At 35.4% G+C, this 14,045-nt stretch overlaps 1 protein-coding gene across 1 annotated transcript; it reads right to left on the reverse strand.

Annotated features, from left to right (window-relative positions):
* Positions 1–5,324: 5,324 nt before the first annotated feature.
* LOC136063010 (F-box/LRR-repeat protein At3g26922-like) lies at positions 5,325–9,577 on the reverse strand. Its single transcript, XM_065762839.1, has 4 exons — positions 8,382–9,577; positions 8,087–8,227; positions 7,680–7,995; positions 5,325–5,530 (listed from the first exon to the last, which is right to left on the reverse strand). The coding sequence occupies exons 1-3, from the start codon at positions 9,423–9,425 to the stop codon at positions 7,723–7,725; spliced, it is 1,458 nt and encodes a 485-aa protein (XP_065618911.1). The 5' UTR covers positions 9,426–9,577; the 3' UTR covers positions 5,325–5,530; positions 7,680–7,722.
* Positions 9,578–14,045: the final 4,468 nt, after the last annotated feature.

The raw sequence follows: 14,045 nt of genomic DNA on the forward strand, positions 1-14,045 counted from the left end.
TTAAAAACATGTCTAAAGAAGAGTTACAACTTCTTGAAGGTACAAGTGACAAGTTACAAATTCTTGAATCAACGAAAAATGCCTTTGATTTTGAAAGCAACAGTGAATATGTGGCTAATCAACATCATGCAAAGGTTGATGAAGTTGTGGTGGTTGATGCCACTCGAAGCCAAGATGATCAGCTCTTGGAAGAGACCCTAAATGGTCATAAGGTGCTGCTATTAAATTGCAAGACATTGCCAGCTCTTGTGGAAGTTCTACCAATCAATGTTGACTGTTTAGGTGATCACACTTATAGCAAGACAAAGCATGCTCACAACCAATTAGGGAGTTACACTATTGATAGTTTCATTGGACGTGCACAAGCTATATTAGTTGATGGATTTAAGGAGATATGGTTGAGCAGTACAACTTGAGTACTTAAGCACTAGAAGTACAACTCTATTTCTTTTCCTCCATCTTAGGAAAAAATTGGCAAATGCCTTTTCAGGCAAAATAAGTAGCATTTTTCCTCCTTTCTCAAACTAATTAAGGAAATGCCCCTCTTTTAAAACTCGATTTTTTCAAAATCGAGTTAAGCCCTATAGTTGTGTTTTTAAGGAGCCTATAGTGACGTTTTAAAGACTTATAGTGGCATTTTGGAACTCAAGCTCTATGAACTCGAGTTATAAGTTTAAAAAAATAAATAAATAAAGCCTATAACTCGAGTTCATGGAGCTTGAGTTCTAAAACGCTACTATAGGTCCTTAAAATGTCACTATAAGCTCCTTAAAATGCCATTATAAGGCTTCAAAAAAAATTCTTTTAACTCAATTTTGAGAAATTCGAGTTTCAAAAGAAGAACATTTCCATAATTAGTTTGAAAAATGTGGCAAAATGCTACTATTTGCCCGAAAAGGCATGTGCTAATTTGTTCCCTCCATCTTATGAAGAATGGTTCAAGAAAACATTGGTCCGTTTGGATAGCACTTATTGTTGCTGAAAGTTGCTAAAAACTGATTGTTGCTGAAAACACTGTAGCAAAATAATTTTAAATTGTGAATAGTGTTGTGGGACCCATTTTAATATTTTTAATACATAAACATGCCTCAGCTGAACAGTGCTAATTGTCTCCTGCACAGTGATTTACTGTTCATGCGTTGAAAAAAAAAAAAAAAAAGCTCCGAACGCAGAATTGGAAACGCACGGCAACTTGAGTGCTATCCAAACGTAGGCAATATTTGCTTTCCAACATCAATGAGTTTATGATCCCATCAATGAAGACATTGAATATTTTCCTATTGGAGATGATTTGGACTTGTTAGGTCCGTTGGTATCACACTATAAAGTGAAGGGCATAGCAAAGAGTGATCTTGATCCATTTGTAAAAATTTCCTTTGTGTTAGAGAATGCTAGCGTTGACAAGCAAAGAGAAATTTCAGGCCCGCATATGTCACCTACCCATCCAAGTTCAAAACAACGTAGAAGACGAAGGGTGATTGATGGTTGTCCAATTACGCTTATCAAGAGTGAATAGGGTGATCGCGACGTCTTTCGAGTAATGGTCTAGTGGCCAGTTCCCCTCATGAAGTGTAATTTCACAACAACATTTTGTGGGCAAGGTGTTTTTATGGCAAGGAAAATGTTAGGAATGCTAAGCATATAGATAATAATTGTTGTAAATTTAGTTAGTTAGTTACAATTCCAAATATGTTATTACATTTAGCACATGTTGGAATTATTAATGCACATGGGGAATAATAAAACCATTAGAATAAGGTCACGTGGGCCAATAGAATAGTTTTATGGTTCTATAAATACCTATTTGTAATCAAATTTCCATTATTGAAGAATAAACCAACTCATTGCTTAGCGTTCTCTCTCTCTCTCTCTCTCTCTCTCTCTCTCTCTCTCTCTCTCTCTCCTCTAAAATGATATCTATTTCGAAGGTTTTAAAAGATGAAAAAAATTCAAAAAGGTTTCCTTAGATGCATATATATAAATATATATATATATATATATACATACATATATATATAAAGCTAATTATCATGAAAGCCCAAATGGCATCTATGACAATTTTATTTGACCCTTTTAAGGCTGTGTTTCTTTTCTATTTTTGGACTAACGAGGCTATGTATCTAATAGTACAGTTAGTATGTGACATTTTTTTTTACAAAGTTTCAACCTATAGCGTTACTTTTGTGATATATTTTGTTCTTTATCATCAAACCAAAATATCAATCAGTTTTTAGTGTAGACAAAAATTAAACTTCAGATCTCTTATTCAACCATCAAAAACTTTACCAGTTGTGACACTTCTTTTAGCATTTTGCGTAAAAAAATATTTCAAATATAATTGAACATATTATTATTCAAAAACACTTTTTTTTTTTTTTGAATATTAGATAAATTATTAACATGTTGAGTCTGGAAATCACTATTAGCTTTTTAGTGTTAGTGTTATTTTATTTTGGTAAATGATTTGTTGCAAACTAAGTTGTTGCAAACTAAGTTGCAGCAGCTCTTACAAAAATGCACACATGTTAATGTATCTCAAATAGACACATGTCTAAGCTTATATTTAAATGAAAACTTCCTTGTCAAGATTGAACTTTTTACCAAATGGCTACTTGAAATGTTTATATTTTGCAAGAGTTGTTGCAACTTGGTTTGTAGCAAATCCTTGCCCTTTTATTTTTGCGATTTGACACAACTATTTTTGTATATTTAATAAAATCTAAAACTGTTGGAGTGTATTACAGAATATTTGTAAGACCTAATTAATAGTGGATAATAATCACCACATGTTGCTCACATTGAAACCCTTTAATGAATACAAATATTTTATATCACTTTTTGTGTTTCACCTATCAAAACTTGCCATGTATTTAATTTTTCTCTATTTTAAGCTTTGGCTATTCTATAAAGAAAATTAAAAAAAATATATGGTAAGTTTTGATTGATGAAACATAAAGTGGAACACAAAAAGTTGTATAGAGAAATTGTATTCATATAACTAGATGATGTCCTGGGCGATGCGCGGATTACTCTACAATTTCATTTAAAATATTATATATATATATATATATAGGCGATGCGTGGATTACTCTACAATTTCATTTAAAATATTATATATATATATATATATATACTAAGACATATATACAATACTTGTTTTGTTGTATAATATTTATGTTTGCCCACAATATTGTTGAATACTTTGAAACTTGATTTACTTAATTCATAATTAATTTTTAAAAAAATTGTATAACACTATAAGACTATAATAAATTATAATATTTACAGTTAAAAGTAGATTTCATTTTTTAAATAGATTAAATGATTTTAAAATCTATAAATAAAAATTTAAAGCATAAAATACTTTATATCCTAAAATTACATTAATTTAAGCAACCTCTCAAACACTTAGTCAACCACTCTATTCTCACAACCAAATACAGAGATCTTAATTACAAACACTCAATTCATTATTTCAATGAAATTGAGGATATCATTTGTAAGTATCAACATAAAGAGAACGTGATTAAACAAAGAGAAATTGACTAAAAAAAAAGTGGAAAATATTTCTAAATCATCATCGATTCTTATTTCTATTTCTATGGCTCATACGGTACAAATAGCAGTAAAAAAAAACCTACAAAGAAACCTACAAATTATGAGTTCTAACACAAAATAAAAAAATAAAAATATCTATGAATAATCAATTAGAATGGTTCTTTTTCTTTAGTTTTAAAACAAAATACATTTATGAAGAATCAAATGGTACTGTAATGTTGGAGTTATGTAGGTGTCGTTGAAAGGTTGAAGGTAAATGACATCATTTTTTGTCTAACTATATTTGAGATGGGATTCTTGAAAGGCTGTGGGCATGTGTATATAAAGGAGTAGAAGTGAAAAAGGGTGAATGGAAATACAACTAATTTTTTGTGTGTGAGAGAGAGGAAAAGTTTTGAGATACTGAACTAAATGAAACAAATAGTAATGTTAAAGCATTGAATAAAAAATATGATACAAAATAGTCTTGAAACATTGAACCAAAGGAAATAAAGAGTCCTTCTTTATATATTTGTTCTTATCTTTGATGTGGTTTAAGAATATTTCAATTCTCTCTATAGAGTACGCTATATAGTAGAACCTTAAACTCTCCCGCATAAGGTCTGCTTTTTATATATATTGATAATTGATTGATATGGGGTGTTAGTCTGTAGACTAATAAAATGAATAGAAAAGGTGTTAAGTAAAGAGTCGTTTTAGTTCACATTCTTCAAACACTCATGCTTCGTTCAAACTCTTTTTCTTGTGGAGGATCTAACTTCACCAGGTGAGTCATGCTTAGCTTCTCATTTTGTTTTGTTTTGTTTTGTTTTTGTTTTTTTTTTAATCTTTGAATATAATGCTAGTGACTCTTGAGAGTTTTGTAGATGCTTTTATCCACATTTATTATGTGAATCTTAGTTTAAGTTTTTCATCAATCGCTTCCTTGTTTCTGATTGCCCAAAAGTATGCATTTGCCATTGGTTAGAATGTAGTCACTATTACACACGCATCAAGCGTACTACAATAGGGAAAACATTCTTGAGGACTGCAACATTTTAGTGAAATTTTTAGAGATGACTGTGAAGTAGCAAAAGCTTGGACAAAAAGCTGACAAGTTCGTTCCGTTCAACTTGATTAGCTTCAATGAATTCATTCCTTGTCATCGTGTATAACACCAACTTCATTGCCTGTCAACCTAGTTCATCACAGTGGGTCGACTATCCAACCATGGATTTTATCCTCCCAAAATCTAATTTTGAAGTCATGATCCATTTGAAGGAATCAATTGTTTTTCAGCACCTCAAATGTGACAAACAGAAACAGAAACAATACTCATTTTTAGCTAGAACTTGAAAATTTTAAGGGCATAAGAGGCTACCTAGATAGTCAATTTTCACATCCAATCTTGAGGTTTCAAGGGTATCCCTAACTCAATAATGAACATAAATAATATAAAGTTAAAGACATTATTTGCTACTTAGTTGTCACAAATCACCTACTAATAAGGGCATAGGATAGCTTGAGAGAGTTCTAGGTTAATATGATGTTTGGGGACAATCAGTTCCCTTGTTAAGGAGCTGAGCGCATGTGATTGCACAAAAGTATTCCTTTACTCATTGTTACAAGCTAGATTCTACATCCACTTGTACATCAAGTATCCAATAAAACATGGGAAGCTTTTATGCTCCCTTGAAAGTGTAGATGATATGTTCAGCAAATTTGTACTAGCACAAGATTCAACTAGCCTACTTGGAACATATATGATCAAGGATAACTTCAGCATGGATACTGTAAACATTCTACATACATTACTAGTAATAAAGTTGTTCCACTTGAGATTAATGCTAATATAAGACACTTTAATTCTTTTCTCAGTAAGAGAGAAAACAAACATACAATTTCACTGACCACATATTTTATAGATATTGACGAGCTGTGCTTGTAGATTGTAAAGAGACCATAAACTCCATTCCCCAGATCTGTTGATTATCTGCAGGGCAAGATTGTAATGATTTAGCTGCATAAAAGTAAAAAAGAAAACAAAGTACATTTTTGGAAACACTCATTTGAAAAAGAATAAAACAACCATCAGCTAAAAGCAAATGCAAAATGGTGCTGTGCATTATGTACTATGGATATTAATCGTGGCCTCATCATCCTAATATGTATCTCATCACACAACAAGAAACTTCCAACGTTGCTGAACAGGATAACCATATTCTCATTGATACAAAATTATAAAACATAGAAAATTAACACCAATACTAATCAAGTGCATCCTGTCCAAAAACCTTAGAAGCAAGCTTGAGTAGTAACAACCTACACAACACCAATGTGATGAGATAGCAGACCCCAATAAGAGACTGGTAGGCATACATGATCATGAGAACTTGCAATGGTGAAGATGTTGAACATAATTAATAACTAAAAAAGAGTTTATCTAACTGTAATTAACAAAGAAGTAGAGCAGGCCAAGAAAGACCATGAAAGCTTGCTAACATCATTAGATGTTTTCAAGCCAATAGTTAAAAGGAACATGTCAATTGATGAAGTAAAGGAGACTATGCCTGCAGATAGCATAGAATAAAGGAATATATGTGATAAACTTATTGGAAAATATGGCTAAATAAACAGGTTTTGATTCAATAATATAAACCCTAAAAAATTAGCAATGATAAAAATAGATAGTTAAAGTTAGAGAGATCCCACAAACTATAGAATCACGCAAATAATATTGTCCTTAAAGGTAGATTTGTGCCACTCAGAGTAGAACTCGGAGCAAATGGCTCTCTTGGCCGAACAACTCCTCAAGATTAAACTATAGTAATTTCTTCAAGTTGGACACACACCCAAGAAAGAAGAACCAAGAACAACCTTACTTACCTTTGCTTAACCAAAAATTAGAAGTTGAAATTTTTGTGGAGAAGAGCAAAAAAATAAGAGCTGAATAGAGGAAGAGAGGCAGTACGGACACACTGAATTTGGGCTAAAAGAAAGAAAGGGTAAAAGATAAGGCCCAGAAAGATATGACAAATCCCAACCCTAGCCAACACCTAGCTCATCATATTCCAATTTACTACTTAAATTGTGCAGTTGTTTATAAATACACAAGAAGACTCATCTCTAACCATTGTGGGACACAAAACATAAGGCTAAATGTTTGAAACACGACCCACTCCAACAAATCTCATACTAATCTATTGAAAATCCATAACTGAAACCAAAAATTTAGCACTAAGACTTTGTTGTTCTTTTTGTAGTGTGATAAAGTAATTCATGTGGTATTATTTGTGTGTAAATTGTAAATTTTGTAACCCTTAATCCCCATATTGTTTTTTAGTGTAACACACAACCACCATATGAAATTATTTGATGTGAAAATGTAGTTCTAAATATTTACATGTGTCATAGCATAAGCAACTCACTATATATTTTCGTGGATGTTTAACTGTTGAACATAAAACAATACGAGATAAGTGTTAAGTGTTACACTCAAAACTCTAGTGTGAGAAGCCACATGGGATTTTGTGTACTTTTCCTATCTATTAAAGAAGCACTTTCTCTACGATGAGAATTGGTGGCACATCTAATCAGTTGTTTTTATTACAATAAAAAATGGAATTAACTCAACTTTTAATGTAGTAACTTCTATACGATGAGAACTAGTGGCATGAATATAGAGGAAAAGGTTGAGATGGACAAGGGGGTGGGCAAGAAGCATAATCATGACTAGTTATTATTTAACAAATACAACCAATAAGGCTAAAGCTCCAGAAGAGATTTGACTCTAAGATCTTACATTATAATTTCTTCCTCACAAGAAGTTCATCTTACTACATTTAATCCCTATGGAAGTACAAAATGTACGTCATTGCTGCATATGTAGCTTATACACATTACACAAGGCAAATGGAACTTGGAACATGGTCATGACTAGTTATAGATGTGGCATGTTTGAAAAGGACAGTGAGCTGTTTTACCTAAGACAGACACGGGTGAATAGTGATTAATAAAAACGTACCTAAGACAGACACTTTGAAAGACTAATTTTTGAGCTCCCACTTTCAATAAAAATACTCAAGTATTTACCGTTTACCTCCTAAAGTGGTATATTATGAGCGCAGATATTTGTAACGTACCTTCAAATTTAGTATAACTCGGTCATATTTAGTGTTGGCATCCTCAATGCTGAACCTCAACTGTAAGTAGACATGTCGTTGAGGACCTTGGGAATGTTGATACTTCCTCAATAACACTTTCCTTTAATGCAGTATCACAAACACTAATTGTTGCCGTCTTCAAAACCCTTGCCTCCTTTAGAATATATTTTACAAATTCAACTTCGTATTTTGATCCTTTATACTGATTAAATCTAAAAGTTGTAAGTTGCGATGATACATAACCAGGACCATCGAATGGCTCCATCGAGCATAACTGGTTTGTTGTGCTATAAAGCTGAAGGCATCAAAGTTCATTAATTAAAAAGATTCAGTAGACTATAAATATTATTATACTTTAAGGGAAATCTCTGATTAAGTTAACTAACCTTATCAATCACAAGAACTTCTAAATTAGGACTCACTCGGAGCAAGGCTTGTAGCACATGCCAGTTAGATTTTTGAAGTGTAAAGTTCAATCGGACCAAATTTTTGAACCTGGAAGGATAAATAGAACCAAAGTCGACGCACTGCATGGCAAGATTATATACACAACAACATCAGATCTTGTACTAGAAATTCTGATCAATTTAATATATAGATCATGAAATTGAGGCATATAGTCATAACAATATTCATCAATTAAAAACAAAGAAAACATCGGAAAATGTGAAGGACTCTAACCTGTTTTTTACCAGGATATAATGTAAGGGATTTAGCCTTACTTAGTGCTTTAAGAAGCCTGAATACCCTATCCCCATAACCTATCTGATATCCTTTTGTCCATGCCTCCCTAGTACATATAAATGGATGAATCCATACACCTGCTTCAACTAAATTGGCTAGTTTTTCAAGAAAAACGACGTGGCGCAAATCGCCATCAAAATGGAAGCACTCAAGAGCTGGGGCGCATATCGCAAGTTTGTAATCAGGAAGGCTGGGTTTAAAGGTTAGAAATTGGAGACATAAATATTTCAGCGTAGGTACCCTTATGTCAAATCTGATTAGACCGCTCCGACTATCACTGCAAAGTTTTAAATCTTGGAGGACTGGGCAGCCACTGAGGAGCCTTTGGACACAGTCACCATTGGGAAAAAAAACGTGAACCAGACGCAGATCCTTTAGGCTTGGGAATTCAAAGGATGAAGGAGGATCAACCGCAATTCCATTCCATAATTCCAGAATCACTACTGTTTTGCAGGAAAAAAAGCTTTGGGGCAACACGAAAAGTTCCCCACGGTAAAATTCGTCCTTGATAAACCCATCAAGGCAAATGTCAAGTTGGAGTTGTTGGACATCACGCGCTATGGCCGTGAGGATCCAAGTTTCAAGATGCAAAGGGTCACAACCAGAATGGCATGTGAGGCAAAAATCTCGGAGGACTGGTGCTTTGTTTAGAGCCAAAACTCTGGAAACGATATGTGTAAAAAAGCTTACCGATTGCGTGCGATTATTACTATCCAAACACTCGCTCATCTGGCTGACCGATATTAATTGAGTGTCGAGGTCGATTGCTGGGACCAGAGTCCAGAGGGGTTTCCAACTGCTAGACAAAATGCTTGTGGCGACGGCTTCTTTGGTTGGAAGGAAGGAAAGGATGTGGCACAGAATAGAGTCCGGAAGATTACTGATCCTGTCCACCGCTGCGTCTGCGTGTTCTTCGGGAGAGACTTCCAGTTCCACTCTCTTTCTCTTGCGTTTTGACTTAGTTGATCCTTCGGGTTCCATTAGAAGACTTTGCTGGAGCTGGAGCTATTGCTAGGGTTTGCCTTTCTGGAGCGAGGTGAAGTTGTTGGGAATTGGGATGGACGGAAGCCGAAAAGGTAACTTCTGGAGCTGGGGCTTTCGTCCACGCCTTTATTGCTCGATCTAACTCGAAAAATGCGATTCAAAATTTCACTATTATTTTAGTCCTTATCTTATATTATACTAGTATTATTATGGTTGCAGTCAATTTGAACTAGAGCCAGAAGAATCACCTGATTGCTGAGGTTGCTCAATGAAAGGAGTAGAAGGAGTAATAGCCAAAACATTGAACTTATTCTGGGCTTGAAGGGTTGCAAGCCGAGCTTCTTCTCTAACCAACTCGTTTACAGCAGTGTCAAGAGAGGGAGGAGGACTGCGATTAAGAAGCTGACCTCGGATGGGCTCAAAGTCCTTGTGAAGTGACATCAGGAACTCATAGAGACGAAATTCATCTCTAACTGTAGCATATTGTTGAGCATCTTTTGAGCATGCCCAAATTGGATCAGAAAGGTCAATTTGGTCCTAAATGAAGCGAAGCTGATCACAGTAGTCATTGATGGATTGCCCTGGTTCTTGTCGAAGTTGATGCAATTCAACTACCAACTGATATTTCATGGATCTGTGAGTAGTGGAGTACCTTTTGGCCAACATATCCCATGCTGATTTTGCATCATCAAAGCTGCCCAACAGATTAGAGATGGAGGGAATGGAAGTGTTTCGAATCCATGTGAGGATCATGTGGTTGTGACTATCCCATTCAATCATGCGACCAAGGAAGGCAGCATCTTCTTCACTTGCTCCCTTGACAGGAATGGTAATTGCACCAGTACAGTAATGCCAGAGCATGCGACCCTTAAGAAAACTGCGCATAGCTTGAGACCAAGATGAGTAATTCTTGTTCCCCTCCAATACAGTATTGATGGGGCGAGGAAGAAAAACATCCTTTTTATCCATATAGAAACACAATATGCAAAAACAGACTGCAAAAATGAAATCTACGCGAAAAACTGGGTAAGGAGAACCTGGACTGAAAAAGTCAACCCCTGGAAAGTCAACGGTCAACTGCCCGGTCAAAGTCAACGGTCAACGGTCAATGGTCAGCGTAGATGACGTCAGCAGGATGACGTGGCGCTGACGTCAGCAGGTGACTGGATGCTGACGTAAGCTAGGGCTGACGTGGCACTGATGACGTCACGGGTGACGTCAGCCTTACCTGAGGACGGCGCGTGCGGCGCGTGTGGCGCGTGTGGCACAGTCGCAGAATCTTCAAGCGGCGCGTGACGGCGCGTGGGCACTCCGATGGCTGTGAGGCTTTCACCAACAGGTAGATCGTTCCAAGACGATCTCAGTGATACCTTCAGAAATATGATCGTAGCAGTATTCGAGGCGGGATGACACGTGCAGTGATATTGTGCGGTGTTGGACTCCTCAACGAGAACGGCTGCAGGTCCGGAACCCAAGACAACGTTTGGAAGACGTCGGGGGTTCAACGGCGAGAGGCGGCAGCGACTGTTGTGATAGCGGAAGCGATGTTGAGAGTGGAGTAACACCAATAAAGATAAGATTGCTAAGAGAAGGTCAGAGCAGTGGCTCTGATACCATGTTAGAAATACTGAATCGTAGTATTGTATTTCATGATTAAGAAATATACATGTGATGCCTTTATATAGGAGGCATATGTGTGCGGTACAAGTAAGTATATGTGTGCAGTACAAGTAAAGTGTAGTACAAGTACAAGTGCTATACAAGTAAACCATCTGGGCCTAAAGCCCATAACCTAAAATACATTAACAAAATCAATTGATGAAATGGGCCGACCTCAAGATCTACATGTGAATCACTTGTCAGGGCTCGTCAATCTCTCAAGTATTTCTTTATTTGGTAAATTAAAGAATCCATCCATCATCATAAACGTCACCGGACTCCCTCAAAGCTTGACTGAACTTACCTTATCAGCCTCTGGAATTTCAGATGATCCAATGCCAGAGTTAGAGAAGCTTTCCAAGCTTAAATCCCTCTATTTCTTCTCAGGTTCTTATACTGGGAAAACCATGGTTTGCTCTATGGGAGGCTTTGCCCAGCTTGAAGTTCTGAAATTCTGGATGCTTCATGAACTGGAAGAATGGATTGTGGAGGAACAAGCAATGCGGAGACTCAAGAAGTTGGAGATTCGGTCCTGCAAGAATTTGAAGGTCTCCACTGGATTGAAGCATCTAAAGACTATTCGTGAATTGAAGGTAAAAGATATGCCAGTGGAATTCACAAAAGCTATTAACGAAATCATCCCATTTTAATTGTGGATAATCACAAGTCAATGCTTCATCGAACTCAAGCTTTAATCGACCTGAGGTTGTCTTTCTTAATCTTTCTCTGTTCGACTGTTCCTTTTGGTTTTTTAGTCCTTTAAACTAATCAATGAATCATCAAGATCTTGACTCTGCAACTTGCAACTACAGATTTATCATTCCTTTCATAACTCGTCGGGCCGTGAGAAACTATGTGCGCTTTGGACAAAAACCAGCAGAACTGTTTGGAGATGATGTCTTAATCAACTCTTTGGGTCACCATCCATAAGGTACTCTTTACTATTATTTCTTATGTTTCACTTGTTTCTAAGGTATTTTTGATCAATAAAGTCACATGATTGACATGCAAATGACTCTAATAAATCGTACACTCTGTTACAAACAAAGTGCTACTATGTAATTAAAAAAAAAAAAAGTGCTACTATCTCTGTTGTTTCTATGGTATCTGATGAATAATATGTAATAAACTAATAGTCATATGCTTGCCATGCAAATGACTAAGAATAATATTTTACCCTTCGTCGCAAACGAAATGCTACTGAGTGTATATTCTTTTATTGGGTGTGGGGTTATTATATGTTCTTTCTGGACAGATGTATCTGTTTGTGACTAATGTACTTTGATGATTCTTCTTGTATAATTATTCGGTTTATTGCGCTAATCTCCCTCTCCTTAAATAAGACAAGTAGTTATGTTATTCGTTTGTTATTTCCAATCACAAAACGGCTTTTGCTTTACAAACTGAGGTGAAACAACAATTATTCTTGTTCTTCTTGTGCACCAATTTACTAATTAAAGGATGAAAGAAAATTTTGAACTGGATATTCATATCGTAATGTTAACATTGTGTAGTAGATTGAGAGTGGAATCATATGATGAGGTGAGCAATTTAAATATACAAGACTATAAAACAGACCTTAAAGTTCATGACAAAGATAGCATGTTTGATCATGCATTTTGAAAGTTCAAGGAGTTATAAGTGTAATTGAGGTGATAGTTAGGGATGAAAAATTGTGATTTGCCCTAAATTCAAACCCATAATTATATTGACCAAATGACTGGGCAATTATTATTATAAAAATTATGTTTAATCGAGTGAAATGTTTGAATTTAATTGGGCAATGTACTAAGCTATATTGCACAACATGTGCATCTTAGGAAGGGACAGCTACTCCACACACAAAAAAAAAAAAAAAAAAAAAAAAAAAAAAAAAAAAAAAAAAAAACAACTCTCTCTCACACACACACACACACACACACACACACACACACACACACTTTTCATGTGTTTTTCATGACTTGAAAGTAAGTGGCTGCTATTCTATTCTCTTTTCGTGCCAGTCCCTTTCTTAACCCCACTGGACATAGTGCCTTCGTACACCTCATCAATAAGTTATGGGCAAAATTAAAGTGAATTCTATTGAGTGTTATACTTCAGGAGAAACTCCTACGAGAGGAGTCTCCCTTATCCCCTCCTCTGACAGGAAGTGTGAGCCCTACCATGGATTTCACACAAAATGAATTTATTCTCATACTTTTTAGGTTCTCCAACTTAATAGAAATGCATGTTTTTTTCTCCCTCATTATGATATATAGGGAACTCAAATGCATGATTGTATTGATTAATTAAACACAAAAAAATATTATATTTTTCAAGGAAATTGAATTCAATACAGTCCTATGCTTCAATACAATTGAGGGAGTGGTGGGCAAAAATAAGTCAAACCAACTTTTTACCTCATACAATTAATTTATAGAGATGGGATGCCAATCAACCTTTGTTACCTTTGTTTAAGTGAGTTAAGCTTGAAATGAAAGGATAAGTGTTAAGAATAAGTATGAGACAAGGAAATTGATTAACAATAATCTTGGATTGCCTGTATTATGTGATGATGCTCAAAAAATCAATAGACTAAATGCTTCAGGCTTCGATGATCTGGAAGGCTTGAAAAGGAAAAGAAACAATCAAAGGAGATCGGGGTTGACCGGCCAAGAGCCCTCCGATGATGAAGTTAGTTTCTATCTCAAATTCTGGAATTCCAATTTTCTGGAAAAAAAAAATGTCTAAAGAGAAAAAATTTCCTTTATTTGTCGGGAATGAGTGTTTATATAGTACTATTAGAGTTGTTACTTGTCTTGTAACTTCCCCCACATTTGTGGAGGTAAGAAGCTTTACACTCCATTCTTATAACCGCTATAGAAGTTATGATATTTATTCTTTTCTTCTATAATTGTCATCGGGAGTTAAGTGCTTGGCAGGAGCTTACAGTGAAGTATCAAGATCTCACCACGTGGT

The sequence above is a fragment of the Quercus suber genome, unplaced genomic scaffold, assembly GCF_002906115.3.
Source record: "Quercus suber isolate HL8 unplaced genomic scaffold, Cork oak 2.0 scaffold_475, whole genome shotgun sequence".
Lineage (NCBI taxonomy): Eukaryota > Viridiplantae > Streptophyta > Magnoliopsida > Fagales > Fagaceae > Quercus > Quercus suber.

Excerpts from the sequence above, each read along its gene's own strand:
- LOC136063010 (XM_065762839.1), bottom strand. The coding sequence starts at position 9,425 with ATGGAACCCGAAGGATCAACTAAGTCAAAACGCAAGAGAAAGAGAGTG. Across the intron at positions 8,228-8,381 it reads TATATCCTGGTAAAAAACAG|TGCGTCGACTTTGGTTCTAT; the intron begins GTTAGAGTCCTT and ends CTTGCCATGCAG. Across the intron at positions 7,996-8,086 it reads AAGTTCTTGTGATTGATAAG|CTTTATAGCACAACAAACCA; the intron begins GTTAGTTAACTT and ends TGATGCCTTCAG.